Source organism: Ischnura elegans, chromosome 4 (assembly GCF_921293095.1).
Source record: "Ischnura elegans chromosome 4, ioIscEleg1.1, whole genome shotgun sequence".
NCBI classification, from domain to species: Eukaryota; Metazoa; Arthropoda; class Insecta; order Odonata; family Coenagrionidae; genus Ischnura; species Ischnura elegans.
In genome coordinates this window covers 9,093,537-9,121,222 of record NC_060249.1, presented here as the reverse complement: position 1 = coordinate 9,121,222, position 27,686 = coordinate 9,093,537, and the positions used below count along the sequence as shown (strand labels likewise).

Sequence of the window (27,686 nt, the reverse complement as noted above, 5' to 3'; positions counted from 1 at the left end):
GCATCTCTCCACCAAGTCTGGATAATCTTTTTTCTTAACCCTTCCATGCCGGTGCAGGGTAACTCAGTTACCCTAAATTATGTATATTGTATAATTTTTTATCTTATTCATTTTACCCCTTTGATATTTTTTATATTTGAGCTCAACCACTTTGTTGTTATTTAGGCGATGAATGATTTTTTTCACATTTAAATTGTTTTTGAAAACTTCAATTAATATAGCTGTTGGCAGGAAGAAAAAAAACTATATGCGTGCAAGGATAAAAGTTGAATGCAATAAATTTTATTATATTATAACTTCAACAACACCAATATTCTACATGAAGGCACCTTTTGTACTCGTTTTTTCATAGCACGTTAGTCAATGCACAGTTACGATATTAAAATATGAAAGATTCCTGCCATTTTGTACAAAATCAATGTAAAACCTAAATGTAGCTTCCAATGTATTTGTAAATTATACAAAACAAGATATTATTTTATTAAAAAAAGAGCCACGGCATTGAATTACAGGAAAGACTAAAATACAGGATGTAATTTATGAATTACAAATGAGGTACCTGAGATACTCCTGTATCGTTAAGTGCCATAGTCATTATTTTAAGTTTTATAGGCACAGCCACGGAAGGGTTAATATGGAATTAGAGACAATTGTTAGGCCATTATATGAGAGAGATGAATAGCAATGCAGAACTGAGCAGAGTCAACTCAATGCGTTTACCATTCAAACCGGCCTCCATGGGTTTGAGCCAAGATTTCAGACTAGCTTTGAAAGTATGTTCACTCACCCCACTTTCTGAGACAGCTTTTGACAGCTTTTTATTTATCACCTCAGGCCAGGTGCGCAGCTAGGAATTAAGGCTGGGGGGGGGGGGGGGGGGGCGGTGCAACTAATACTGGGGTGTGTGGGAGCATGGAATACCCACCAGGATAAGTGGAAGGTGTGAGATTAATAAATTGCAGAATTTTAAGACAAACGGTTCAAAATGGTGAGTTTTACAGTTTTCTGAGGGATATTTAATTAATCCTTACACTATTCTACATATTAGTAATAACAATCCAATTAAGTAAAATGGATTAGACATAAAAATTTCTATAAGATCTTGGGGGGAGGTTTTTAACCCCCAAAACCACCCTCGCTGTGCCACTGCCTCAGGCTACACAGGCTCAGTTGGTAAGCATAGTGAATATTTTCAGACTCCTTCAGCAAAAAATGACCTACTAGAAACTCTTTCCAAATCATTTAATAACACAAAACATATTTATAATCTAATTAAAATGTTACACTAGTTTTTCATCTAGCGAAAATAAATACCAAAAAATATAGAGAAAAAACTCGAAGGCTTTGCCCGGACAAAGGCATTTTGGGATATCATAGGGAAACACTTTCAATTTTTGGGTTTAACCCTGAGAGGAAAATGCAGGCATCTGAATCTATATACAACCTAGCAAGCCACTTCGATATACGTGTGACAGAGGGTGTTAGGACGCTAACAAAAAAATTTAGCAAAAATGGTGCATAGTGGAGATATTTGGCTAATGAGTTAATTCAAGTTTTTATTCCTTATTATTAAATTATTATCCTATTGAAGTCCTTAAATGGTAGGGGCAAAATGAATATTTATACCTATTAGTTCAGCAAAATATCTCTCATCAGCCTATTGTTTATGTTGAACCAATAAATATAGTGAGACTGAAAGGTGTCTCTTCTTGATTGTCCGAGCAATATAAGCCTAGCACATAGCGTTCAAGTTGCTAGTAGCTCCAACTCTAATTCATCTAAAAGCTATGAAACACTTTGATTGTAGCAGTTTTAGACATATCGTGCAGCTTTCCTTTGTATTCAGTTAAGTTCATGTTAATAAGTCTTTCTGCACTAGGTACCATAAGCTTGCCATGCACTCATGGTGTGGCATAACGTGTAACATCTCTCTTTCACGTTTTCATGCATAAACTTTGCATACACAGTAGCGCAAGCAAAACTGTTTTCAACAGAACACCATTCAGCAGCAGAATGGACTCAAGAAAAGATTGCCATTGAAAGTACTGTTTTAGAAAAGGAAATGACTGATTTCATCAACTTTGAGAGGGAATATTTCTGAAAACAAATATCTGAAGTAAATGAAGCTTTATCACTCCATACAGAACTAAATATACTTTACAAAATGAAAGCCTAGACTCCGTTCATTTTATCTTTGTGGGTGAGCTAGTGAATCTAAAGCAAGTGAGAGAGATTCTTGACAAATGACTCTGCCTTTGTTGATCATAAATAGTAGGCGTGGCCTAGTGCCTCAGAAATTAAGTCACTCTCCGACCACCATCATATTAAAATCGTGAATCTGCTCATAGAGCAGTGTTGCTAAAGCTCACGCCTTCTCCTTGTGTGTCTTTAAGTGTGCCATTCACCAAAGTTACCACATTCAGCGAGGTAGCTGACAATGTCATGGGCTTCTGCAAAGGGTTTATCCTCAACACCTTCCAAATGAGTATGTATATTGACTCTACGCCGGGCCCATAATACCTGTGGCCACCCACACGTTTTCAGCAACAAATTAGGGCAGCTATATACATTTGACAAAGTTAAGTTTGCTCCTGCTCTTTCTCTCTTGGTACTACCCCTACCCCATCAGTGAAGCCATCCAATATTCTCCAGGCCCCCACGAAAGCTCACCCGCAAACATGCAGTGAATAGAATGTAGTAAACTTATCTCGCCCATAAATTGCAATTCAAAAAATTCCAATTGAAAATGAAAAAAAAAACCTCGACTTGATTGTCCATGAACATATGGGCCATGTCTGATACCAATCCAGAATGTATCAGCTGCAAAATGGATTTCATAGCTGAGGATCTCCAGCCATTGATTAGGCTCATACATCAAAGACATATGCTGGCATCTGTCTGGTTCCAAAGTCTATAAGCAGGTGACTAATAAACATCTAACAAGCCGATGATGCACAATAATTTAAGGAAATATGTACATAATTACTGGCTTTGCCAGCAGCATACCTTCACAAAGTTACCCTCAAATACACATGTTGTTCAAAAATTCCACGCAGGAAACAAGAGTACCTGAGGAAAAATTCGGAAATGATTTTTCCTTTTTGGAATTTTTGCACTTAATTTTCTCTCATGGGTAGCTCCATAAAGATAGACTTCTAGGGAGTACTCATTTAATAGCGTCTATGGTAGATGTGGACCCGCCAACACCGAAAATGATTCCATACTGCGGTGCCTTTGCTAACTCTGATGAAAACCAGATGTTTATCTCCTAAATTATATTGGGTACCAGAATAAATACTCAACATTGAATCTTGGCTTTAAGCTCCTTAATCCTTATGATCCAATTTTTTGTTGCAAGAGACCGATAACTGTAACGAATCACACTGTAACTAGAAATTTGCTTTGGGGAGGGCCTGGGTGTATGCGAGCCCCTTATACTGGTTATTTGCAGTCAATTTGTTTGCACAACAACACTTGAGCTTAAAATTTCATTTATAATACTGAAAGTTGAAGTCCTGGTTTGTTACAACTAAAATGGCCACAGTTCTTACGGCTCGGTTTCCATAGATATTTAATTCAGAAATCCACTTGGTTATAGAAAAAATGAAAAACATCAGGCCTCTGGTGCCATTCCCTAATATCTACGGAAAATCGTAGTAATTTTCCTCCCTCTTAGGATATTTTTTTTTCTTTTCCGTAGATACATTAAATCATGGTTTTGGTAGAAGAAGGACCCGCCTGCCTCTGTGACAGTGTAGGATTCCTTATCCCTACCCTTCCACATCTATCCTATCCCACAAGGCGTCATCGGGCTCCTATCGCGGTGGCGCCTCCTTCCTTGTCCTCCCCCTTTCATGGTGCAGGAATTAAAAAAAAAAGCTTAAAACCCAGCCCGGGAGTGTAACCCTGCAAGCCCACCTATGGGTCTTGATTCTCTTGCCATTCCCTAATAACATTTCATTTTGAAAAAATTCTTTAGCAATGCTGGATAAATACAATCTTATTTGCCTTTGGATATTTTTAATGCATCTCCAGCTGGAAATTTCCGCGTAGATTCCTAAAAAAATTTTTTTTTTTTCAACTTCAGACCACGTTGCTTTCAACAAATATGTATGTATTTTTAGCATTGTGGCTAAAACAAGGATGTAGTGCTCTTGGTGAGAATATAGGTGACCATGGGCTAGTTCCTGGGCGTTTCCTGGCTGGATGAGTCATGGGCAATCACCATTTGGGAAAAAATTCTGCCATGTGGACACTGCACTCCAATGCCATTGATAAAGGGAAGCTTGGGACCAAAGGGTTTCCGGATTTCTGGTCTTCATGGCATATTTTGTTAATTAATTAATTTATAAATGCATTCAGGCTCTTGTGCTCGATATTTGAGATCCCTACGTGTCCCTGCCTAGGTTGTTAGCACATGTTCACAGTGTGTGCTAATTTCCTACTCGTCCCAGAACAAGGCTCGGAGAGTGGTGCCACAAGGTGGCGAGTCATGATACTATGCAGAGGAATTTTCAAACATTCCGGCTATCCAGGTTTCTGGATTTGAGGTCCTCAACTGTAGTACTGTTGGCACCCAAGTCGGGTCTACAGTGAATACCCTAGCAAAGTTCTGCTTTCACATCTGGACTGTGGTACTATGGGCACTAATCATGCGCTCTTATGGCAGTGTACAATACCCTCTTGAGGCAACAAAACTCCATAGAGAAATAATATACCTTGGTGGCTTGACACACTCAAACCAACAAATACAAAGGCATACCTAGACTGCATTGTCAAAATACACACAAGGACACTCACCCTCATCACAGCATGTCATCTCTTATGTAAGCTACTGAGAAACTAGAACTTCATGCCTATCATCCCCTCATATGCATGCATATTTCATCCCATGAATATATTTGTCTGAAGTTTATATTTAAGACAACTTAGGTATTCGTGCCAACCATCGTGTTTGTCATGAGGCAATTTCAAAACCTTTCACGTAAATGGGGATGAAACTAACCTATTAACATCCCTGTTTAGTTAAAACATGGGTTTAGGATTCTTGACAGGCTGTGACTTCTTGAAATCCTCATGCTCTACAGAAGTGCCATCCTTGTGGAAATCCAAGGGCATTACTTGTGGCACCATCAATTAATTTAGAATTATAGCTTCTAATCATCTAGCTTGGAACTACTAGAATTGTTTACTGTTGTAAATCATTAAACCGGATTAAAGTTTAAGTACAAAGCAGAAGCAATACTGCAGCACCAGTTGGCTCCTAATTTAACTTGATTTTGATTACCTTAACATTTTACATAATTAAGTTAATGAAAGCAACTCTTAAACTTCCATAGTTTCACAAAAACATTAAAAAAAAAAAAATACAAGATCACAAAAGTGATCAGTCTATCCTCAGTACAGGATCCCCAAACATCACCTCTGATCACAGATTCATATGGGTACATAAAATTCTGGTAAATAGGTATAAAAATGAAATACATTACAGCTACTGTCATGGGGTCTACACCAATTAACTTCTCAATGCAACTTAAAGAAGTAAAATGTCATAAGACCATTGGTTTTAGTGTTAATGCTCTCATTTAAAGCAAAGTTTTCCAATGGTTGAAATAATCCCATGGATAATGTATCCCTTCTGCATTACAGTTAATTCACCTCAGCTAGTAAGATAAATAAAGAGACAAGTATGTAACACATGCACCTAATCATCCTTACAATAAAACTCAGGGTTTTCCTGAATAAGATTGAGTTCTTTACCAAGAAAGCTTAGAATTCCTAGACGGGAATCAACTGTACAAGTGCCCAGGTAGACAACTAAGTCAAATGGCACAAAAGATGGAAAACTTGATGGCCATTTTGGTATACTACTCCTAGCTCAGAGATATTCAATCAGTATGAATGGAAGCTCTCCTCAACACCATTTAATGTAAATAAGGATTACTATTCGCCCAAATGATGGATATGATGAAAACAAATAGTTACAAAATTCTCTGCTGATGTAGGGAGCACAGCAATAATGAAGAGAATTTTTCAAAATATGAAGATTTTGCTTTCGTATGAAACCATTGACACTTGTTTTTAAACTTCTGTTAGTTTCTACCATACAGTCCTGAGTTAAATATTATTGAACATAAGACTTTATTGATCATTAACTACCACTGATATTAATCAAATCTAAATTACATAATGTCCCACTCAAAAATTTACACCCCTCTACTTAAAAATAGTGACAGAGAATGAGGTTAAGAATGTAAGAAAATATGCAAGCAATAAGCTTTTATACTGCGAGAACCACTCATAGCCCCCATGAGTGGGAAATTATTAGTAACAACATTCTCAAATAAAATACTCTCATAGGAACATACAGCCTAACATAACAAGTTTAACTTCATAAAGAAGTCCCTACGAAATGTGTTTTAATCGACTCAGCCAACAATTACATATGTACTGGATTTGCTGACTTCATCAATTCTAATTACCAATGTATTAAAAAAGAGAAGGAAATGAGGGATATGTAAAAGGAAAATAAGAAAAGAACAAAACAGAGGCATGCTAAATATATATTTAAAACTTTTAAGTCCATAGTATTACAAAAATATCAGGCATTACATGCAAATTGAATGTGAATACAACTTAGTGAAATTGTAAATAACGCTATGAGATGCAATATTACACAGCAAAAGCATGATCTGCAAGTTAATTATACATGCACGGAACAATGTTGTGCATTTAAGCAAAATAATTATAACACTAGAAACAAAGTAAATTGTGTTTCACTTCGTAAGCCTACGTCTCAATATGGGATGGAAATAAAATGAAATTATGTAAGCAAATACAGTGAATCTACTGAATTACTGTACTCATGACGAATAAATAATTTTAATTCCTAGCGACTGTGAATGCATGATGAAGTTTATTTTATACAATTGTAATAATTCAAATATTGAACTGACTCGGACTACTTAATTACATCTTTTCTCCTAATCATACCTCTCTCCGCAGATCTCTTAGGGGACGTTAAAGTTCTGAAACCCATTTTAAGAATCATTCTTCCCCCGCTTCCTCTCATGGATTCCACCTCATCTTGGTAGTACCCGTCCATTATTTAAGATCTCCTTGTATTCCGACTCTCTCTTCCTCGGAGGCACTCGCTGTCATACTCTCTGCTTATTTCTCCTCGATAAACATTATTACAGCCGTCTCTACAAAATAAAAATCTACAATGTGATAAAAGTTTACATTAAATGCAAAAAAATATAATCAATGGGTAATAAATACCTAGGAACTGCGGACACAAATACAAAAAAACAATATACTACGATGTTGAACTACTTCACCTCATATTGCCAATGAATTAGTACCTTGATCACAGATACGATCCGATCCACGCACACATTGCCTTCCATTTGAATGTATAATGATCACTATCCATTTCGAACAAACATGATTAAATAACTCGGAAACCCTAATTTTACTTGTAATATATTACCTCCGGAAAGACATAATCCAACAACTGTCGCTCATGGCTAGCAGCTGCATTGACAAATGAGCTACGCTAACCGTAAGATTCAATAAAATTCATGCATTCTTATTGGTGGACGCTGTGGATTGGCAACGAAGAGTGGAAATTTAAACTTGGCTAAAGTTGCTCAAAGGCGTCCACGATGACATTTATAGTACCTCCGTTTCCTTATAATTTTCCCATTGAAGATTTAAAAAGTTAAAATTTAATTAAAAGACTATCATGCAATCAAACATTAATTTGATAAGACTTCATTGCTTCAAACTTTATTTTTTTGTAATTCGTTGTCTCGAGCGTGCCTTCATAGAATCGACTCAACGATGAAAAAAAAACTTTGTAATTCCACTGGAATTTATTAAGATGAAATTATGTAAGCAAATACAGTGAATCTACTACATTGCTTTAATGATGAAGAATAAATAATTTAAATTCCTGGCGACTGTGAGTGCACGATAAAGTTAATTTTATGCAACCATATTAATTCAAACATTGAACTGACTCCGATACTATGTATACCTACATTTGCTAATAGCTCGTCTGCAATTCGCATCTAATATTGACGTACCACTTCGAAACCTATGTGGTTCAGTAATAAATTCTGGTGAAATACATAGGTTCATACTTTTCATTTCATAAAATAATTATTAAAAATAATTATTCAATGTTTTTGACTGGGATCGCCAAAACACAGCTCGAAACAATAGAAGTTTATTGAATAATTGCTTCATTATATGCAAAGGAATTTTGGAGCAAATACTTTGTCCAACTTTTGCAGTCACTACTTTCTAGCAGATAATACAAAAATGAGATGTTAATCTCTGTTCTTAGGGCACAAAATATTCATGTTCTCTTCAAAGAGATATTTTAATAATGATCTGTACCAGTGGCACAGCGAAGGGGGGGTGGGGGGGGTTTGGGGGATTAAACTCCCCCCAAGGCTCAGAGAAATTTTTAAGGTAAGTCCATTTTACTTTATTGCATAAATATTACTTATAGAATAGTGTAAGGATTTATGAAATATCCCTCAAAAAGCCGTAATACTCACTATTTTGAACCATTTATCCTAATTTTTATTTTTGGGGAGGGCCCCCGCACCTCCCGCTTATCCTGGTGGGTATTGATCCATACCCCCAGACACCCCAATTATAGTTGTGCCTAAAACCTCTCCTAGCCTTAATTCCTAGCAGCACCCCTGATCTGTACCCATAATATTTATGAGTAAAGGACTATCTTAAGGATAATATTCCTCTTCAACAAAGACAAAATGTAATCCTGCTGAAGATCAAGGGATGCATGGAGAAAAATAGTTTTGGTAGAACATATCAGAAAAACAGTGTTAAGGGGAAACAATGAGCAGCAACCTTAAACCAGAATGGATACCACGGGAAGCAAACTTCATTGACCTTTAAAATGTCCCCTGCAAAATAATAAAATTCCTGATTGGAGGGAATGCCACCAAAAACAACAGCCAGGACCTATTTGCCCTGTGTGGAGGAAAATGATTGAGGTTCTAAAAAAAATTTGTTTAAAGATAAACTTTGGTGTTACTGAGCAATGGCTAGAACTACACACCAGAATGATAGGTAATGCTATCCTGAAATTGATACTCTATGGATAGTGAATTTTCTAAATTTGGTGAAGATAGGTGGATAATTAAGCATTCGATATAACCCGACCATAGCCGACGTAAGTACCTGAGGTGCCCTTTGCAAAGTGCTCAAGCAGGCATCTAAAAAATCCCTGCTACCACTGAGATTTGAATCTGGACCCGAAGGGTTGGGAGCTCTAGTCTCCAACCTGATTCCCTAAAAATATTCTTGTGAAAGTACGAATAGTTTCATGCCATTGATTGCTTCATTTTTAGCTACAGATCCAAGTATTTTAAGATTGCAATGTATGTATTATTAGAAAAATCATGCCCATTGATTCAAAATCATAGGTTGGAAACGACAGCTTTCACATCCAAATTTCTCATCACTCCTGAAACTGTCCATCATTAGTGTTGCATAATAATTTCTTTTGAGTTTTGCAATATTGATTGATTATATGTTATTTGCTGGAGATACTGAATCTACTCTTCAAAGCACCATGACAAGACTTTTTTTCTCTTAATTACTCAAAAATATCTTCATCGTAGATGCATCAAAAATTTTCAAACAATAAATACAGTTATGTAGTATACCTTTAGGTATACCAACTGCATTATTGTTCACACACACATGAATAAAATATAATCAACAAATCATATGGGATTGAAAATACATCAACATTATTTTATTGATTAAAATACAGAAAAACTGTCATTGGGTATTTAAGCTAAATCTAAATAGACTTCAAATACATCAGTTACACATTCTGTAATAAAAGATTTTATGTTATGGATCATTATTAACAAAATCAGTCATACATTTTTTAAGAACAAACTATTACTTTCTTCCGCATATTTTGATGGGAACCAGTTCATCCTGTCTAGCTTCAGCAGTTACTCACAAGGGGAATCATTATGAGGGACTCAATAAATAGGAATTAAACTTGAGCAATTGTTCTGTATTCAAAGATTTTAGAGTAAATGATCAACAGGTAGGGAAAGAGAACACTGAGAGGTATCAACAGGTAAATATAACACTGTTTAAACTGTGGCTTTTAATTTGGACTTGGAACAATTTCTGTAATAAGATAAGAGGTGCCTCACCTGAATTTCCCTCAGAGAAAAATTCTGTGTTTATTGAAAATCTAACCATCAACAAATTGAAAACATCAAGTATAAACACTTTCATGCACATTTAGTCAAATTATATACAAATCTACTCAAAAAAATGAACCTATACTTTCAATTTTGACAAATTTACTTAATCACCTCTCACAATTGCAGACATATTAATTGTATATTTGATTGAGAAAGTCTGTTGCTTATTTAGAATGCATTTTAGAGGAAATAAGACTGATTATATCACCTGTGCATTGAAATAAAAATTTTCAAAGACTTGTAATACTATAGAAAAATTGACTTTTCTGAAGCGTTGCAACAGATTTAAAAGGATTAGTACTGTTGACCATGGAAAAAATAAAAATTGTAGAGTTCAAAAAGATACTGCTAAAGCAATTAAGATTGAAATACATATGCATTTCTGGATAGAAATAATGGAAATAATGATGGCCATACGCTTGCTGGATAGGAAAGAACATCACTTTTCCCTACAGAAATCGCAATTTTCATAAGTTGAAAAATTCTAATAATTTCTTCTTTGCTAAGGCCTTGGAACATGACTACAGAAGCCACAATCACTCAGATCTTATGATAAATTATCCTTCATAAAAAAACGAATAAAACAATATTTGGAAAGCTTTCCATATGAGAAAACGAAAATGATGGGAATACTTGGAGGGCATGCTCCAAAGGCAAATGAGACATTAAACTCATAACTCAATGTTTGGTTCCTGATTAATTTAAATCATGATATTTTGCAATATACTGACATATCATCCAGGTCTAGAATCCTGTTTACACACAAGAACATCTGTCATTCTTCTCGGGTTCTATTTGTTTGGACAAAGGAAAAAATATAAAGCTGCATGGACATTTCATGTTCACGCTCAAACTAGAATACTGTCTGTCAATAGGTCGCAACTGAGTGTCCTTCAGACCAAAAATATTTTCTTTATTCCACCTTCATCCTCTTCTACACAGGTTATATGCACCAAGCCAGTTGATGCAGAAGATGATCACACACACAAGCTGAAGTTAGCAGCTGGCCAGTGTCACGGAATGCCAGGATGAGGGAGTAGACGCCCTCTAGCCCTGCCGGTACGATGGCCGTTCCTCATAATCGTCATCCTCATAGCTGTCTTGTGATCTCTGCTGTACCAATGGCCTCCTCTGCTGTAGCGGAATGTTCACTTCCTCAGGAGAGTGGAACACCTGGTTGTTGCTTCGGTACGGCTGTTGAACCAGCCTCACCACCTGCTGGGGACGCAAAACTTGCTGCTGTGGCCTCTTTGCTTGCGGTGCAGGCAACCTTTGACTTTGAGGTGAGTTGAACACGAGCGGCTGTTGCACATCATCCTCATCACGATCATAGTTCTCAGGGTAATAGCGATCGGCATACCTAAAGGATTGGAGATAGAGACATTTATTTATCTATTTAAAATATTCTTCAAGTAAAGCAGTAGTGACAATTTAGGGTGAAACATGTAAAAAAAACATCAAATGGACAAAATACGATAGCAATATAAAAATAAAATGATGAAGAAATCAGAGAGGAGAGTAAATATTTAATGAGCTGTCGGGTGAGACATAGCATAGCATGGTGAAATTGATGCATGATAAATAACATAGATTGATGGAGTAAGGGAGTGGATTTAAAAGGGCGGGGAGGCAAAAGAAGATAGATTGTGCGAAACACAGCTCGCGCTCTTTCTTCAAGACGTTATAAAATATGGTGAATCGAAAAGACAAGCTGACGCACTATTTCTAGATTTTAAGAAAGCTTTCGACACGGTACTTCACAACAAACTTTATACAAATTACAGTCATGCGGATTAAACGAAACAGTTGTAAACTGGATACACGAATTTCTCGGTGATCGTGAACAAAAAGTAGTTCTTGACGGAATTAGCTCTGATGTTGTAAAAGTTACATCAGGTGTTCCACAAGGAAGCGTAATCGGCCCCATGTTGTTCATTATAGGTATACATTAATGATCTCTGCTCCCGCATTAGCAGTAAAATACGTTTATTTGCTGACGACACTCTCATCTATCTCGAAATTAGTGATCCCTCTGACTATGAAATTCTATCATCGGACTTAAACAACGTTCATTTGTGGAGCCAAGAGTGGGGACTCGAACTTAATCTGAGCAAATGCATGATGGTACATTTTTTACAGCATTCGTCCAACTATAACCATGCTAATTCTGTGGATGTTATTAACATAAAGGGCAATGAAGTTCGAACCCAAATATGTAAACCTTTTCCACCCTAGAGCACAGCAGATAGAGCTACCAAAAGTCGGAGGGATCATATCCTATCTAAAAGTTGAATAAACGAGTTTTTTTTCCAATTGAACGTGGTGGTCCGCTGTCTTGTATGGTTGACTACCCACTGCATCTAAGAAAATTTTGCCATTTGCCATTTCAATGGTTTGCTTATACCATGTATTTTTCAAGTAATATTACTAGCATCATTACGGTGAGCCTACCAAACAAAATGAATGAGGGATTTCATGGAAAATACATGTAACTTCTACGTGCATACATATATAATCATATTATTTAACTGTTAAGGACTGTTTTGATACCACAGAGGATAATGTGCCAAGACAATAAAATGTTCCATCCATCTCACCTGAGAGTGACATTTGGCTTGGTCTGGGCCTCCTCTGCATTCAGTGGTCTGTAGAGGTAATCATTGACAAAGTGGTACTGGGACGATTTCTTGCAGATGTTGTCGTGGCTGGGAGGCATGCAGATGAGGTGCACCTGGTGGAAGCTGAAACCCTCGGGGCAAATCCACGAGTGGCGGGCACCGCCCTGGCAGTAATGGAACACCTCACACTGGAGGCCCTCGTCAGCGTAGTAACCAGTCCCTCGTCCTGAGCAGTCAAATTTGGAGAGGGGCAGCAGCTCCGTCAGGCGGTCAGGCTTGTCCAGCTCCTCTTCATCCTCGGGCAGCTCATCTACCAACTGCTCCCGTGTCACTGACTGTCGTCCCCTAGAACCCCCTCCTCCTTGCTGCTGATGCTGCGGCCGTCGTGTCGAAGACACCGGCTGTTTGATGCAGGAGTGAATGAAAGAGAAAAAAATACATGCACTTTTATTTCCTTTTCCTAGTTCTTCTTGGAGGAGACGATAAGGGGACTTTGACTGAAAATTTTTATACGACTGTTTGTAGTGGGCTTTAAGTCTTTGGTGGCTTCAGTATGTCCGTATCTCTTTAATTTTATTGGGGAGCGTGGTAGAGCACTCGGCTGCGGACCAAAGGGTGCCAAGTTCAAATCTTGGGTGAATCCCTCAGACACATCCCAAAATCAAAATCCTCAAAGGGCGGGAAGTTAGCCCAGGGAAGGGAACTGCCACCCCCCTAACCTGAATGTGTGATATTCACAAATCTATGGCTAAGTCTGGTGGATGATCTACCCTCACCTCTTGAAATCAACCAGTCAAATTCATAGATAATTTATTTTATTCCTTTTACTTTACAATAAAACATTGTTTTTGAATCCATATTTATATTGTATAGTTATTATCTTTTTCTTTTCATGCCTCACCTCTTGTATAAATTCACTTCTTGTCACTCGCTCATTTTTCTATTTCTCTTTCTTTTCCCCTTCCTTCTTTCTTTCACTTTGATTGTTATAAATTTTAAATTTTTAGTTCAATCAAGTTTTCAACAAGCTTTAATGTAAACAAATTTGATATAATTTTCAATCATTCTTCTTCGATTTGACCCAGACAAGACTCAAACAACGAAGCGAGTTAATAAAAGCGTTGTATAAAATACCATGTTGTGGGATTTTGGATTTTCTATTGATTCATGGCTTCAATGTTTCATTCCCTCTAAATAATACTGGTGACACTGATGGTCTTTCTCAAGCCTTAATATGTATACCTCCTCAATAATGTTCCTCCCCTTTCCATAAATGAAATGATAGAAAAATCTATGGAATAATTCGCCGAACTCTACAGCACGACACAGTACTCCCAACTCCTCTTTCTTGCCCATCCATATCCCTTCCCCTTAAATAACTGCCTGCCACGTCACAACTAATGATGATTTTTATACCTGTAATGATTTAAGTGAAAATCACTGTATCCATCCAAGTAGGCTGGGCATGGCCAGAACCAGGAGTTTTGTCAGGAGGGTGGAAAAAAAAACAATTTACCGCCCCCATCCCCTGATCTCCTCCAGTTCCCACCCTCCTACTTCCCTCAGCCCTAAAATATAATACATCTGTGGGCTATTTTTTCGAGAATCGGTGGTTGAAATTGCGCACCGCATATTTGATTATTAATATTTTTGTTTAATAATTTATAAATTAAGAATTATTATTAAAAAATTAATTGGAAAATTAAATTACTTTTTAAAATAAACTTATCAAATTTCGTTGCCCCCTGAAATCTGCCGCCCGGGGCATGTGCCCCCTCTGCCCCAACCTAGTTGCGGCCCTGAGTCCAGGACTGGTGATGGAAACCAAACAAGATATTCTAGCGAGGCGAGGCCCCTTCCCTAAGAGGCGTTTCTCACTCAGATGCAGAGAAGTGTCTCCTCACCTGTGGGGAGGCGGGGGCGGGGCGTGGGGTGGGCAAGAAGGCCGTGGACGGGATGTGAGCGGCCGTGGGCCTGGGCCTTGGGGTCTGCTGCTGTTGGATGGAGGGCTGGGGGGACACGGGGCGCACCGTCAGCAGCTGTGGGGCCGACGTGGGTCCCTCCTGGCGGTACGCCTGCTGCGGCACGAACTGGAAGGAGAGCTGCGGGCCCGCGGGCCTCAGGGGGCCTTGGGAGGGGACGGGACGCGGCGAGAGGCCGAACTGCTGCGGGGCCCCCAGGTGATGGGCCTGCCTGCGGAAGCGGCCCTCGCCCTGCGCTGCGGCCGCGAACACCACCAGCAGGGCCCACAAAGGCCCCATATTCATCCTGGAAAAATGAGAGAAAATGCTCAAGTGAGCCCACTCATTCCTCAGATAATAATGCACACAATTTCCTAAAGTATTATCGATTCTGATAGCTTGAAAGATAGATGATCGACGGTGCTACTATTCGTGCGTGGGTAAATATATATTTTCCGTTGTAATAACGGAAGTTATTATATTTCATGAAGCGCCACATCTGGGGTAATGAAATCACGACGTAGGCCAGATAATCGTACGGCGTTTATCAAATTGCATGCAAAAGCCGGTAGTTCGCGATCAGGGGCGGATTAAGGTCATTGTTTTGTGGAGGAGGATTGGTTCTTCACTTTCCGAGGCTCCTTGGTGGTATGCAATACCTTTTTTTCGAGATAATGCTTTCTAGGTCTCATATACGCAGTCAAATGCCTTTTACACACTCAACGATTATTTTTTATCATTTTTTTAGGCTGGTGAAATAAATACTTTCGCCAGCTTAGAGGCACCGTAAAGATTACCATCTTTTAAATTTATCCTGAAGTTACGGGAAGGGGGACGGGGAGGATGTGGAGGGCCCCCTCCTTCAATCGCCACCGTTCGCAGCCCACACCGTTACTTTCCCATGTAAGAGCTCGAACGGGCTTACGGAAGCGGGGTTGTTCTCGGAGAGGGTGCGTCGGTTGACGGGAACCGCAGGAGGGGATATCCGATTACTGGCTGATCGCGCGCACCGCGACCTTCGACAAATGAAATGCACACCGCGTTGCCGCATTCGACACCATCGAGTTTTAGGTTCTCCTATTTGTAATGATGTTTCTTGTGCGTGCGTCTATTTTTACCGTACCAGAAGTCAATCTTGGTCTTATTATGAAGCCCTTAGGTGTTTCTATTCATTGAAATAACCATTATTCCCTATGTCTATGAGGAGCGATCAACATTTCTGAGGTACATCTCTCCCTAAGGTATGTATTTAGCTTTCAAATGGATACTTAGAATTAATTTGATGGTATTTTAGACTGTGCATCTTTCTCAATTATGTCTTCCCTGTATTTTTACAATTCACTCCAGTATTTTTACTATTTATGTTTCAGAGTTCACCCTTAATTACGGTTTGTTTTCTTTTATTTTTATTAATTATTATTCGCCACAAGTCCACGACTTCTACAAGGGTAATTATTTCATTATACTATCGCCTTTATGTGGCACAAATCCGCACTTGGAACTATTCTTTGAATGGATTAATTATTAAGAAAAGCACCCCGGATTGCGGGGACATATGGAAGGAATCATCGCGAGTTAGTGAATGGGAACTAGTCCGAAATACTATGGTGGATTCCAACGCCAGTTTCTTGTGTAACGATAATGTATTTTGAATTAATGGATTTAAATATCATAAGTCTGCCACTTCAACCAACCTCGCGATGGTGCGATACGGTATCACTATATCAATATAATTTTGTGATATACCACTGACGGTATGAACACCTCCGTGCTCCAGTACAATTGCAGTGTGATTATGTGCCGTGTTCTTGTGCAATGTAGTGTGTGTTGTTTCGTGTTGAATATTAATTTCTCTATTTTCGAGTAATCATATTGTTTAATATATTTTATATGGAGCTGCTAGAGACTCGGAGGCTGCGCGCTAGGCTTAGATTGCTTGAGCACTTGAGAACGGATATCTTTAAGAGCGGCACGGAGAATATCATAGCAACTCTGACGTACCATACATGCTTACACTATGTTTGTATCATAATGTATTGTGTCCTCTGGGCAAATAAATATTATTACTATTATTATTAGAACACCATTATATTCCCTGGTCCGACAGAAACGATAAACTAAGAGAGATAATTTGCCGAACGGATAGGTATGAGAATCCGTTTTTCTCCCGAGCAATAAAGGGCTCTAATAAATGCTAGGCGGAACTTGGTGAGAGAATTTCCTTTTCATTGGTTAACGATGGTGTTTTAACACTTCTATTGAGGAGGCTTGTGGGGTAGCATATGGATGTAGATATACCACTACAGGGGCGCAGCTAGGAATTAAGGCTAGGTTTAGGTGCAACTAATACCGGGCTGAGTGAGGCATGGAATACCCACCAGGATAGGCGGTATGTGCGAGATAAATAAATTGCATAATTTTAAGATTAAAGGTTCAAATTGGTGAGTTTTACGGCTTTCTGAGGGATATTTTATTAGTCCTTACACTGTTCTATTAATAATATCAATCCAATTAAGTAAAATGGATTAAACTTAAAAATTTCTCTGAGCTCTGGGGGTGGTTTTATCCCCCAAAACCCCCTCGCTGCGCCACTGCACCAGTATTCGCATTGTTTACTCAATTGCTGATTGATTATGATTATTTCTTATCTTAGTCATGTGATTAATTTTTAATCTTGAAAAAAATAGTCGAAAAAAATATTCGAAAATATCTTGAATTCACGAAATCAACTAGAAAAAATACCAATACGGTATGATAAGATTTATAAATAAATTGAAAAGAAATCAATCAAAAACAAGCAATCAATGAAAATCAAATGTCATTTTATAAAAAATTGTCAAACTGCAATTTATCACGGGATCGCGAGTGATGCAGGATCTTTATTCTAAGGCGATGTTTAAGTAAAATAAATCTTCGCATTGTTGAATAATGCTGATCATGACACGCCGTATGGGCAGCTAACTCCTTTGCGGGTGTGCATAAGTAAGTGGAGGTGGTCTTCGCCAGCAGGTGGGCCCTCGCTCAAGATGAAGAGAGGAGAAAGCGGCCTAATAAGACGCTCTCTCATCACCATCGCACTTGGCTCCCTTCGGACGGCTGCGATTCGGATGGAGAGGAGGGGGGGGGGGCGAAAGATGTTGCCCACAACGGAGGAACAACGCTGTCCCCTCGAAAAACGCCAGAGAAGATGGAACTCCTCAAATCCCATATGCCATCCTTCTGTCAGAACGTCTGATACAAGCCAATTTCCATCTCATATTCACGATCCCCTTATCTCTTCTTTCTCTCAATCATTAGCCATTTCCATCCGTCTACCTCGCCCATTACTCTTTGTTATTGAGCCCAAGCAGAGTGAAACTGAAAATGTTGGACCTTTTATAAATTCTGATTTATATACATTGCCCTTGCATGTCTGAGATTGAGAATTAAATTCGCAGAAGAAAATCATATAAATTATCGTAATACGCTGTGCGATTTTCACATGGTATGTGTGTGTTTGTTATAGCTATCTATTGCAGTGGCGGATACATATGGGAGGGGCAGGAGGCACACCCCCCCTAGCAGGGACATATTGCCAAACATTGCAGAACCACAATTGTAACTTTTTTATGCTATACTATGGCATCGTCTTGTATATGTGCATAATTACTTTAATCAAAACTTTCTTAAAGCTTGCATGTGACTTGATTATTTTTTATTGAGATAAAATTAAAGGTAACTCAAGAAATCTTTTGCACCCCCCCCCCCCGTTTTTCCTGTACCCACTATTATTCTATTGATGTACTCGTCGACTTTTTGTCATTATGAGTTATCCATGGTATATTTTTTTAAAAGTTTTAATTACCTTTACAAGATTGTTTTCTACTTAAATGTGAATTCCCGCTTCAAATGTTTATATATTCACTGTGCAGAAGATAAGTTTATGTTTTTTCATCGAATTTTTATAAGAGGCAATGCTACCGCAGAGTAAATTTTTAATTTCTGTTAAATAATAATAGTATTTAGAAATGAAATAAATATTTTCTTCTCTCTTCCACTCTTCTCTTTTGCTCTCTGTTTGAGTTAAAAATATTCTTCTTGGGTTTAAAATTTACATAATATATTTTAGCCCGATTTTTCATTTTCCTTTTGGCGCCATATATGCTATTTTTCAAGAATATCGTTTATACCGATTTTCTTTTTTTCTATTTTTCTTCCACTCGGTTGACTTTCAGAGAATTTTGCGTGGAAGAAATACATAGTCATAAATCGCATAAGAATATTTAAAAAGAAAGATTGGTCGTCTCATAGCACAGCATAGAATAAGTAACTAGACACAAGTAACAAGAAATAAACAAGTTAAGTACGCAATCGTGCAAACGGGTGCAAATATACATCGAGGATAGAGGTCGCAATGAAATAATTGTTTCGATTAGCCGGGATTCGAAGACGGATTTCCCCATTGACCATAAGGTATGCACATTGTTACACCACAGTCTAATACTCACCTTGCCAGAAGATGGCTGTGACTGGTAGCATACCTGACCGGCAATCTGAAGATCTGGCTTCGTATCCCGGCTATGCCAAATGGTTTTTTTCACGGCGAATTTCATCGTACATAAACATTAATTAAAACTTTCATAATAATACAAATGGAGTGGATGGTGTGGTGGGGATACGTCTAAGGCCGAATCTTGGCGGCGTCGCTGACGAGTTGAATTGATGGAGCTGCGGGGGGTGGGGGGGCAAGACAGCGGCGAAAGCACCCTTCCATATTGTGCTCCATTTCTCTCCCACGACAAGGCGCGCGGGATGTGGGCGGGGACGGTCCCCCGGGGAGGGCGACCCGGAACGGCGCTCGAGGAAAGTGAAATTGTCCGTCTCCTCGCTTTCATCCGTGCCACGCCCCACGCACCACCCCCCAGGTCTGCTTTCGCCCCCTCAGTCAGTTTCACCCGCCTCGGGGCAGGAGGAGTTGTGTGTGCACGCGGAAGACCGCCAACCGGCTCTCGGGGCGGAAGCGAAGTGCCCCGTCGTCGCGAGGAGCGGCCGCGACTGCGGTTTGCGGGCCACCGCACGGGGAAACGTCATCATTACAGTCGCTATTGAGTCATCCCATCCAGATGATTGGCTAATCAGTTCAAAGCCCTGCTCTGGCAACGAAGAACTGAGCGGGTGTGCCCCCCTCGTAATTTGTGGAAAATTAGAAATCTTTAATGTTCCAACGAATAAAACGTTTTATTTCATCAGTTAAAAAAATGTTAAAACATAATTCATGATCATCTATTAGTCACAGGTCTAAGCATATCATTTCACAGAACCGTTATTGCGGAGAGGTGTTGCCGTTATTGCCAAGGCCCCACGGAAATTTATGTAACCCCCCTCCCTAAACAACGACCTTAATTCGACCTGGTGTTCTATTATTCTGCACGAAAACTTAAGGTAAAAATACTTCTAAGAGAGTATTGCACAGTGACTGAATACATTAATTAGTTTAAATTTGTAGAAAGAAGATACTCGACGCCAGGATTATCGGGATCAACAACGCTAATGAAAGCCATTTTAAGGTATTCAATATTATATGCAGGGAACTTGTTTAGCGACAATTACATGTATGAATGCATTGACATGTCGCTAAACAATAAAGACCATAGATATTTACAGTGGAGAAAGTGAAATTTTGATGGTTAAAACGTAATAGTGAAATCAGAATTGAGGAATTCAGGGGATTTTTTAAATGTCGTTAATCGTAGCAGTTTGTTTTGCTCAAATTTTAGCTCGTACGCACTCAGAAGTTTAGAGCGCATGGCGGAGACTTCAATGATAGAGTACCAGTTGGGGTCGGTGCAGAGGTCAGAGGGTGCGGGAAGAGAGATATTCCTAGATCAGAGGTGCATTTCGAAATCTAAGAACTGACATTTCTCTCCGGTTCCATAAAAAAAGGTTTTATCCGATATTTGTTAAAATTTGCTGAAAAATAGCCATGCATAAGGCGGCATCTTTAATACAGGGCGAGCATATGGGCGGACACACTTCATTCGTGAACTTAATGAAATGAAAAAGAAGGCTGGGAAATTCCTCAAAAACTACCACGAGAGAACAGGGAGCGAATACGGCTTTTACATGAATCAGAACGGGAGCCGCAAGAGACGCAAACGATTAAATAAGATAGATATATTTCCAAATGGATAGGTACGGGAAATCGATTATCTATCATTCCACTTATGGATCGGGATAGTATGGTGGATAGAGTGTTGGCTTCCCAACCCATGGTCAGCATTCAAGACTAGGGGAAGCTGGAGATTTTTCTCGGAATGCGCGACCCCTGATGTTATGATCTGTGGAGGTCACTACCAGCACAGCACTCCATCCGTCGGATGGGATATTAATCCGTGGTCCCAATGGCGCCTTTCGTTAATATCAGGCTGATGCCGACGCCGGGCTTCTCTCCACTCTTCCTTTTCTACCCCTCCCCACGACGCAAATTATCTAAGCTGTCGACCGCCTACTCCAAATACCATACCGTACCGAAAAGGAACTTGGTATGAATGGCATGCGGGAGCCAGTAATCAAATCACCATGGCGCACCTTCTTTCATTTAATCGCAAATGGGTGCTGTACGAACACCCCCAGCCTATGTAGATGCAGAAGAATGCATCCTCCCAAAATCTAACCGAGAGAGTCTTCATCTTTCCAAGTGGCCATCCGCATCTGAAAGCGGCCAAGGTCACCATCCATCCACGAGAGGCGCCACCGTCAAAGGGAGGGGAGCGGGGTGAAAGCGGGCGAGCGGGACACGAACCCGGAACCCAAGAGAGGAGGAGGGGGTGTAGAAAGTGTAACGACCGCTCTGGTTAGGCGCCAGCGGCGGGTGAGACACAACAACAGGTGGAGAGAAAGAGGGAGAGAGTCATTCACAACTCCCACTCGAACAGAGGTAGAGAGAGAGAGAGAGAGAGTTCCTTGCCGTGGTCCATCGCAGCCTCTCCCGCACCACCTGTCGCGCGAGGAGGGAGGCAGTCTTTAAAGGGGAGGAAACAATCCCCTCCCCTCTCACGCACTGATTGTCATCCCCGCCGCCTTTCACCCAATACTCAGAGCGCGGAACAATACACACCCCTGTATTGTTAGGCTAAAGCCAGCTGCGCTTAAATACGGCACAGAGAAACAAATCAGAAATCGATATACATTAGGATTAACGATATAATCAGCTTCACAGCTTCTGGGCTAACAAAAAAAAAGAAAATAGCCCGAATTGGATGTAATCTATCACTTTTCTGCAGAATTATGGCTGGAAACTGCATCACAACGAGGGATTGGAATTGAGTTGCTTCTTAGCCACATCGATTTCTTTCGCAAAGTTAAATTCTCAATTTCATACATTGTGCACGTTATTTTTCATTCCGAGCTGACTTCTTCCACAATCATCGGTTAAACGTAGCAAAACGCGGATTCAAAGCGAATGATAAGAAAGTCGACGACAGTGCGCGCAAGAAAGTTTATCGTTTTCCCGCTATTCAAAATCGATCTAGCCCCATGATCATTTTCGCACTAATTTCAACCGAGATAATATCCGTGATAATTATTAAAATGAGCGGCACCATTGACGTACAAGGCACTGTAGCCTAACGCTAAGAGCTCTGTAGAGATAATTTTGTTGTCATGTTGCTCTATTAATTGGTCTTTAGATTGATTGAGCAACTAAGAGCAGATATCTTTTAAAGTCGTCCGGCCGCATCCGTATTTTTCCAATTTTCGATTCGTCGCCTGCTCTTCGAGAAATTCGCGGCAAAAAAATCGACGGTATCGGCCCTTTCTTTGACAAGTTGATGACGTTAAAAACCCATTTCAGCGAGTGGCTGCAACCCTGCCGCGGGCTCGGTATCATTTGGTTCGTTATTGTTTACGTAACTGCGAGTGATCCACTCCCTCAATGCGCATTTATCCCTAAACGAGTAAATGAACCTGAACGCAAATGACGGCACCAACTCATGAAAAGTTGGTGACAACTTTCGTGCTTTTTTATTTCTAACTTATGGGAGAATGTTTGAGTCATAACTCATGTATCTAATACTTAAAAAATAAATACGTTTTCGGGTGTGAGAGAACGACCCTATTCTACGTGAATAATTTAATTCTCAGTTCCGTGATATTACCCATACTCAGTACGTGGTATAGCTCAAGCTTCGTGGTCAAACTTTTGCCGGGAAAGCGCCACCCGCTCTTTCAATTATTTTGTTTTTTTTTTTCAGCGCGCAAGGCGGCGGAAGAGAAAATGGTAACTCTTGGTTCTCGGCACTCCGTCGTACGATTTCGCCGCCGCCGCGGCGCCAAAAAACGCTAACAATGGTCGAATTGCCGTCGACGACGAGAAAGTTCTCTAGCAGCATCGAGGTAGGGATGAGCGCATGCCCGTAACTAGGGCAACGGAGGCTGAGGGGCGCAATTACCGCGACCGTGCCCGGGGAGTCTCCGCCGTTCCCTGGGAGACATCGCGCCCAGTGGTCAAACAACTGAGCAGCGGAGCCCCCTACCAAAAATCTTCCTCTGTGTATTCGGGGGTAAGACTCACTGTTGGACAGACAGGGCCGGCCCGAGGTACAAGCTAACTACGCAGTACAGTGAGGCCTGGATAGCGCCGGAGCGTATGAAAATACTGTAAACCAATGGGGCACCCAAAAATTTTCAAACGTAAGAAATATCATCAGATCAATAATATCGAAATTGAAGTGCATGAAAAATTACGCTCGTAAATACTGATGGGTACTTTCATTCAATTTAGCGAATTTTTCATTCAATAATAGATCACCATGTTAAACTATTAAATCGAACGAATCGTTTTATATGATTTCATATCACCAGGGTAAAATAACATTGAATTTATGCATGCATCAGATTCAACGCCAATAAATTCAATTTTTTACATATGCTCTTACACCTCATATGACTCACGGTATGGGTTAAAATATTCATAAAAATTGTGAAAACAAAGAACGAAGTCTGAAAAAGAACGAACGTTTTTTCCTCATTTGCCCTCGCCCGTGAGGTATGTAGATGCCATAAGTTCTCCGCAGGGGAAGAGCTAAAGCACTCGCCGCCAATTCGGAGGCTCCTGATTCGACTCTAGGCCTACGAAAATTATTATTTCACTTCCGAATCTTTGAACTTACAATTAGCGCGCAGCAGCTGGGAACTCCGAGGAAGGTACACCGCTGGCCAATCCTGCGGTTTTATCCTAAAAGCTTTTCACTCGGCGAATAACGGTGAGTGCGACACTAATAATTAATAAAAATGAGGAGCCAAAGAGGGTATAGCACTTGACTACCGAGCGAAGAGACCCAGATTCAAATCCCGGGTGATGACTGCAGACAAATATCCAAACAAATATCCTCGAAGTTAGCGGTGGCCCAGGGAAAGGAACTGCTCCTCCTCCCCCCAACCCCGAAAATTTCACATGCCTAAAACCTATCGCACACGCCTGTGGTGAGCTCTATCCCCACCAACCATAGGGTTGGATCACGGAGCGTGCAAGGGGTCCGGGACTCACCTGGATGGGCGAGCGGAGGAACTGTGCCTCGTCACGGCGCTGTCGTCGTCGGAAGGGCGCCTTGTCCTGGATTGAATAAACGCACACCAAGAGAGGAACACCGGGGGCAAATGCACACTCGAATGGATTATCACAGGGAAGAAGGGCGCACTCTGGGAGCCGTGTGTTTCTCTTTCTCTCTGAGGGGCTCGCGGTCGCTGGTTCTCACTTTTCTTTTGCCGGAGGATGCTTGGCCAGCCTCTATATATACGTGTTCCCGCAAAAGGGGGAGGCGTTTCCCCGCCTCGCTATTCCCCAGCACCTGGGCAGAGGGGAGAGGGGGTGAAGGGTAAAAATGTGTTGTGCACCAACCCCCTCCGACCAACCGCCCCCCCCTCCTCCTCTAACAACGCGCAATCTCGTTGCCTCGCGACCGGAATAAGGGGGGGGGGTAAGAGGGTGTGCGAACGAAAGTAGGGGATGCTAAACTATTACCCATTTCGCAGTGGTACTCGTCTTTGGTAATAGGGCATTTCCACGAAAATTTCAACTTTTTCTCTCAAATTTATATTTAGGCTGGAGATATTATATCTTGATAAATCGACAGCTAAACGATTTAATTTTATGAAATCAGTATTTGAAACGCTATTCAGAGCCTTATTAAAAGTTTGCAGACTATACTTCGATTGAAAGAGTTTTGAAGATGTTTGAAATCATTACACTTACGAGGTTGACCTGGAAGTTATTCCGTCACATGTTAATTTTGGGCATATTTAGAAGGTATTTCGATAATTTATTTTGGTTCTGTACATAAAATCACGTTCATAAATGTTTTTGATCATGCTTAGTTAAAAGTATTGAATTTTTTGTATTATACAATTTTATTGAAATATTCTAATGCATAGTTTTCCCTCAAGGTAATTCCGTCACAAATGGACTTGTCCAATAACTACTGAGCAATCAGTTTTGTCTTTATTCAGAAATAGATTGTCGGACTTGTCGTCGAGAATCATTAGATCTTTTTGGCGATTCTGTTCGCCTCAACTGCTCTCTTTTCTAATAAAATCCAACACTAAGGTTCTGAATGCAGACAAAACTAATTGCACAGTAATTATGACCAAAGCACTCCATCAAAACGAGAGATCTATTAAGTGAAACTTAAAAATTAAGTCGTACCAAAATAAACTATTATCCTTCGGCGAGATTAACGAAATATCCCGTGATTAAAAGAAACGTAAGAGAGTTAGTGGTGGCTCATTGCATATTGGTCTGAATGACCCTATTTATCGCACAAAATTTGATTTTTGAAGCATTGCAGATCTTTTCAAATTTGATTGTGTAATGGAGAAAACATGTCCAAATAGATATGAAAAATTAGATTTTATTTTCTTAAGCATTCTCATAAGCATCCGCAGAAATGTTTAAATTCCAGAGATTTCCCCAGCCATGCTGTCACCCTCTCCAGTGTCAAAGTTTTCAATGATTTGCATACCACTTCAAATTCACCAAGTCCTATATTTCCTTATTTCCCAAGCCTTGTTTTCCATTATAAAGAAAAAAAGTACATAATGTATTTTTTTCAAATAGCAATATTAAATACAAAAATAAAATGACGGAAGAAATTTATACATTCTCATTTTTGATTTGATGCATATTTTTTCACCCCTGCGCTGACGATCTACCTCAATAAATTGGTTTCTTGTAATGTCGGTAGGATGTTCCAACAAAAGTTAGCTGCATATAGGAATATTATCAAGAATTAGGCAAGAAAATGCCAGCACATATTACCACAGCTCCGCGCCGATAAATTAAAATGTTAATTGAAAATAAGTATTTGATTATTTTACAGTGCCTTTCAGTCGATGAAAAAATTTACATTATCGTATGACGGACGAGCCATAATTGCTTAGCAAGTAGTTATCTCTCAACTTTCATATGTTTACGTAAATTTATTTTATGTTCCAATCAGTTAACCGGTTTATTATTCACTTTTTTAAATTCCTTGAGACATTCATGTCATTCGGGGTCGCCCTTTGCCCTTCTTCCTGCCCACTGCCCACTTGCCCTTCGACGATTGCTTTCATCAGGCCATCCTGCCTCATAATGTGACCTATTCAGTTGTCTCATCTTCTTCTTAGGGTTGTTCAAAGATTTCTCTTTTTCTCCACTCTTCTCAGTACTTCCTCATTATTTACTCGATGATCGATCCCTTTTATCTCCATCATTCCTATCGGGCAACAAATTTCGAACGTCCCCACACCTGACTTCTCTGCCTTTTTCGTCATCCATTCCTCTCCGCCTTGAAGAATCACACTCCAGATGGAAGTTCTGATAAATTGTTCTCATGTCTCCACGCTTGAAAAATCCTGCTGCAAGTGGATTCTTCTTTTCATGGAATACTCTCTTTACCTGGGGTATTCAGTTGATAATCTCTTTCTTGCGTCTTACGTCGTAGGTTACTCTACTTCCCAAATAAATGTATCCATTCACCTCCCTTTGATTTTATTGCCATATTTTAATGTTAGCCTTGACTCCTTCTTTTCTACTGCACACTAGTATCTCAGTTTTCTTCTCATAACTTTTCAACTAATATGAAAGTGCGAGGTCCCAAAATTGAGGAAATAGATTGGTACAACTACTTGGGGAGCACGTTAGAGGAAAACAGATACATCCGTAAATATATCAGGGGTAGAATTAGCATAGGAGGAGTTCATGAATGTAAAACAGCTGATGAGAGGATCGCTAGGTATGAGATTGAAGGAAATATTTGGGAAGGGTCCGATGTGGGGTGCAACGCTTTATGGTGTGGAAACGTGGATGTTGGAAGAGGAGGACGAGAGGATACTGGAAGCGTTCGAAATTGGTGTGGAGGAGGTTGGAGAAGGTGGAAGTGGACGGAGGGGAGGAGGAACGACGACGTGCCGGGCATGGTGGGTTCAGGAGAGAAAACTTCTAGATGAAATGCGGCGGGGCAGTGGGTTTGGATGGATGGAGCACCGGTTGGGGAGTGGATCCTGAAAACAGTGTTAGAGGGAAGAAATTTAGGTAAACGAGGGAAAATAGTAGGATTTTAGACAGACTGAAAGGAGATGGGTCTTGTTGTGAACTGGTGAGGGAACTCTCTGTTTGGAGGGAGGGGGGACGGGGGATTGGAATAATGCTCATTGTAAACATACTTAGACCGTACATGAATCGCTAGGAAAAATTCCACTGCACTGACCACGTTCCTGAATGGTATTGCCATTGGGACTCAGGAACCTGAATAGAGTAACGGTCTGCGCAGTGGCCCTGAAGGACAAAGGTTCGCGATTCGATTCCCGGTTCAGGGGAA

General features: G+C 40.1%; 2 protein-coding genes across 3 annotated transcripts in view; both read right to left on the bottom strand.

Moving 5' to 3' along the window:
- LOC124157133 (protein disabled) overlaps positions 1-7,566 on the bottom strand; it is a gene marked incomplete at its 3' end in the record, with an annotated part of 35,496 nt that extends 27,930 nt beyond the window's left edge. The window contains exons 1-2 of the mRNA XM_046531636.1: positions 7,365-7,566; positions 6,994-7,205 (exon numbers count right to left, since the gene is read on the bottom strand). Coding sequence (XP_046387592.1) covers positions 6,994-7,105 — 112 coding nt within the window. The remainder of the gene's footprint in view (positions 1-6,993; positions 7,206-7,364) is intronic.
- A 2,206-nt stretch (positions 7,567-9,772) lies between these two features.
- The window catches only part of LOC124157045 (alpha/beta-gliadin clone PW1215), a 63,041-nt gene continuing 45,127 nt past the window's right edge, over positions 9,773-27,686 (bottom strand). The window contains exons 2-4 of one of the 2 annotated variants that reach the window (XM_046531519.1): positions 14,794-15,157; positions 12,869-13,290; positions 9,773-11,631 (exon numbers count right to left, since the gene is read on the bottom strand). In XM_046531519.1, coding sequence (XP_046387475.1) covers positions 11,319-11,631; positions 12,869-13,290; positions 14,794-15,157 — 1,099 coding nt within the window. In that variant the 3' untranslated portion in view covers positions 9,773-11,318. The remainder of the gene's footprint in view (positions 11,632-12,868; positions 13,291-14,793; positions 15,158-27,686) is intronic. The other variant, XM_046531520.1, reaches the window with a different exon arrangement.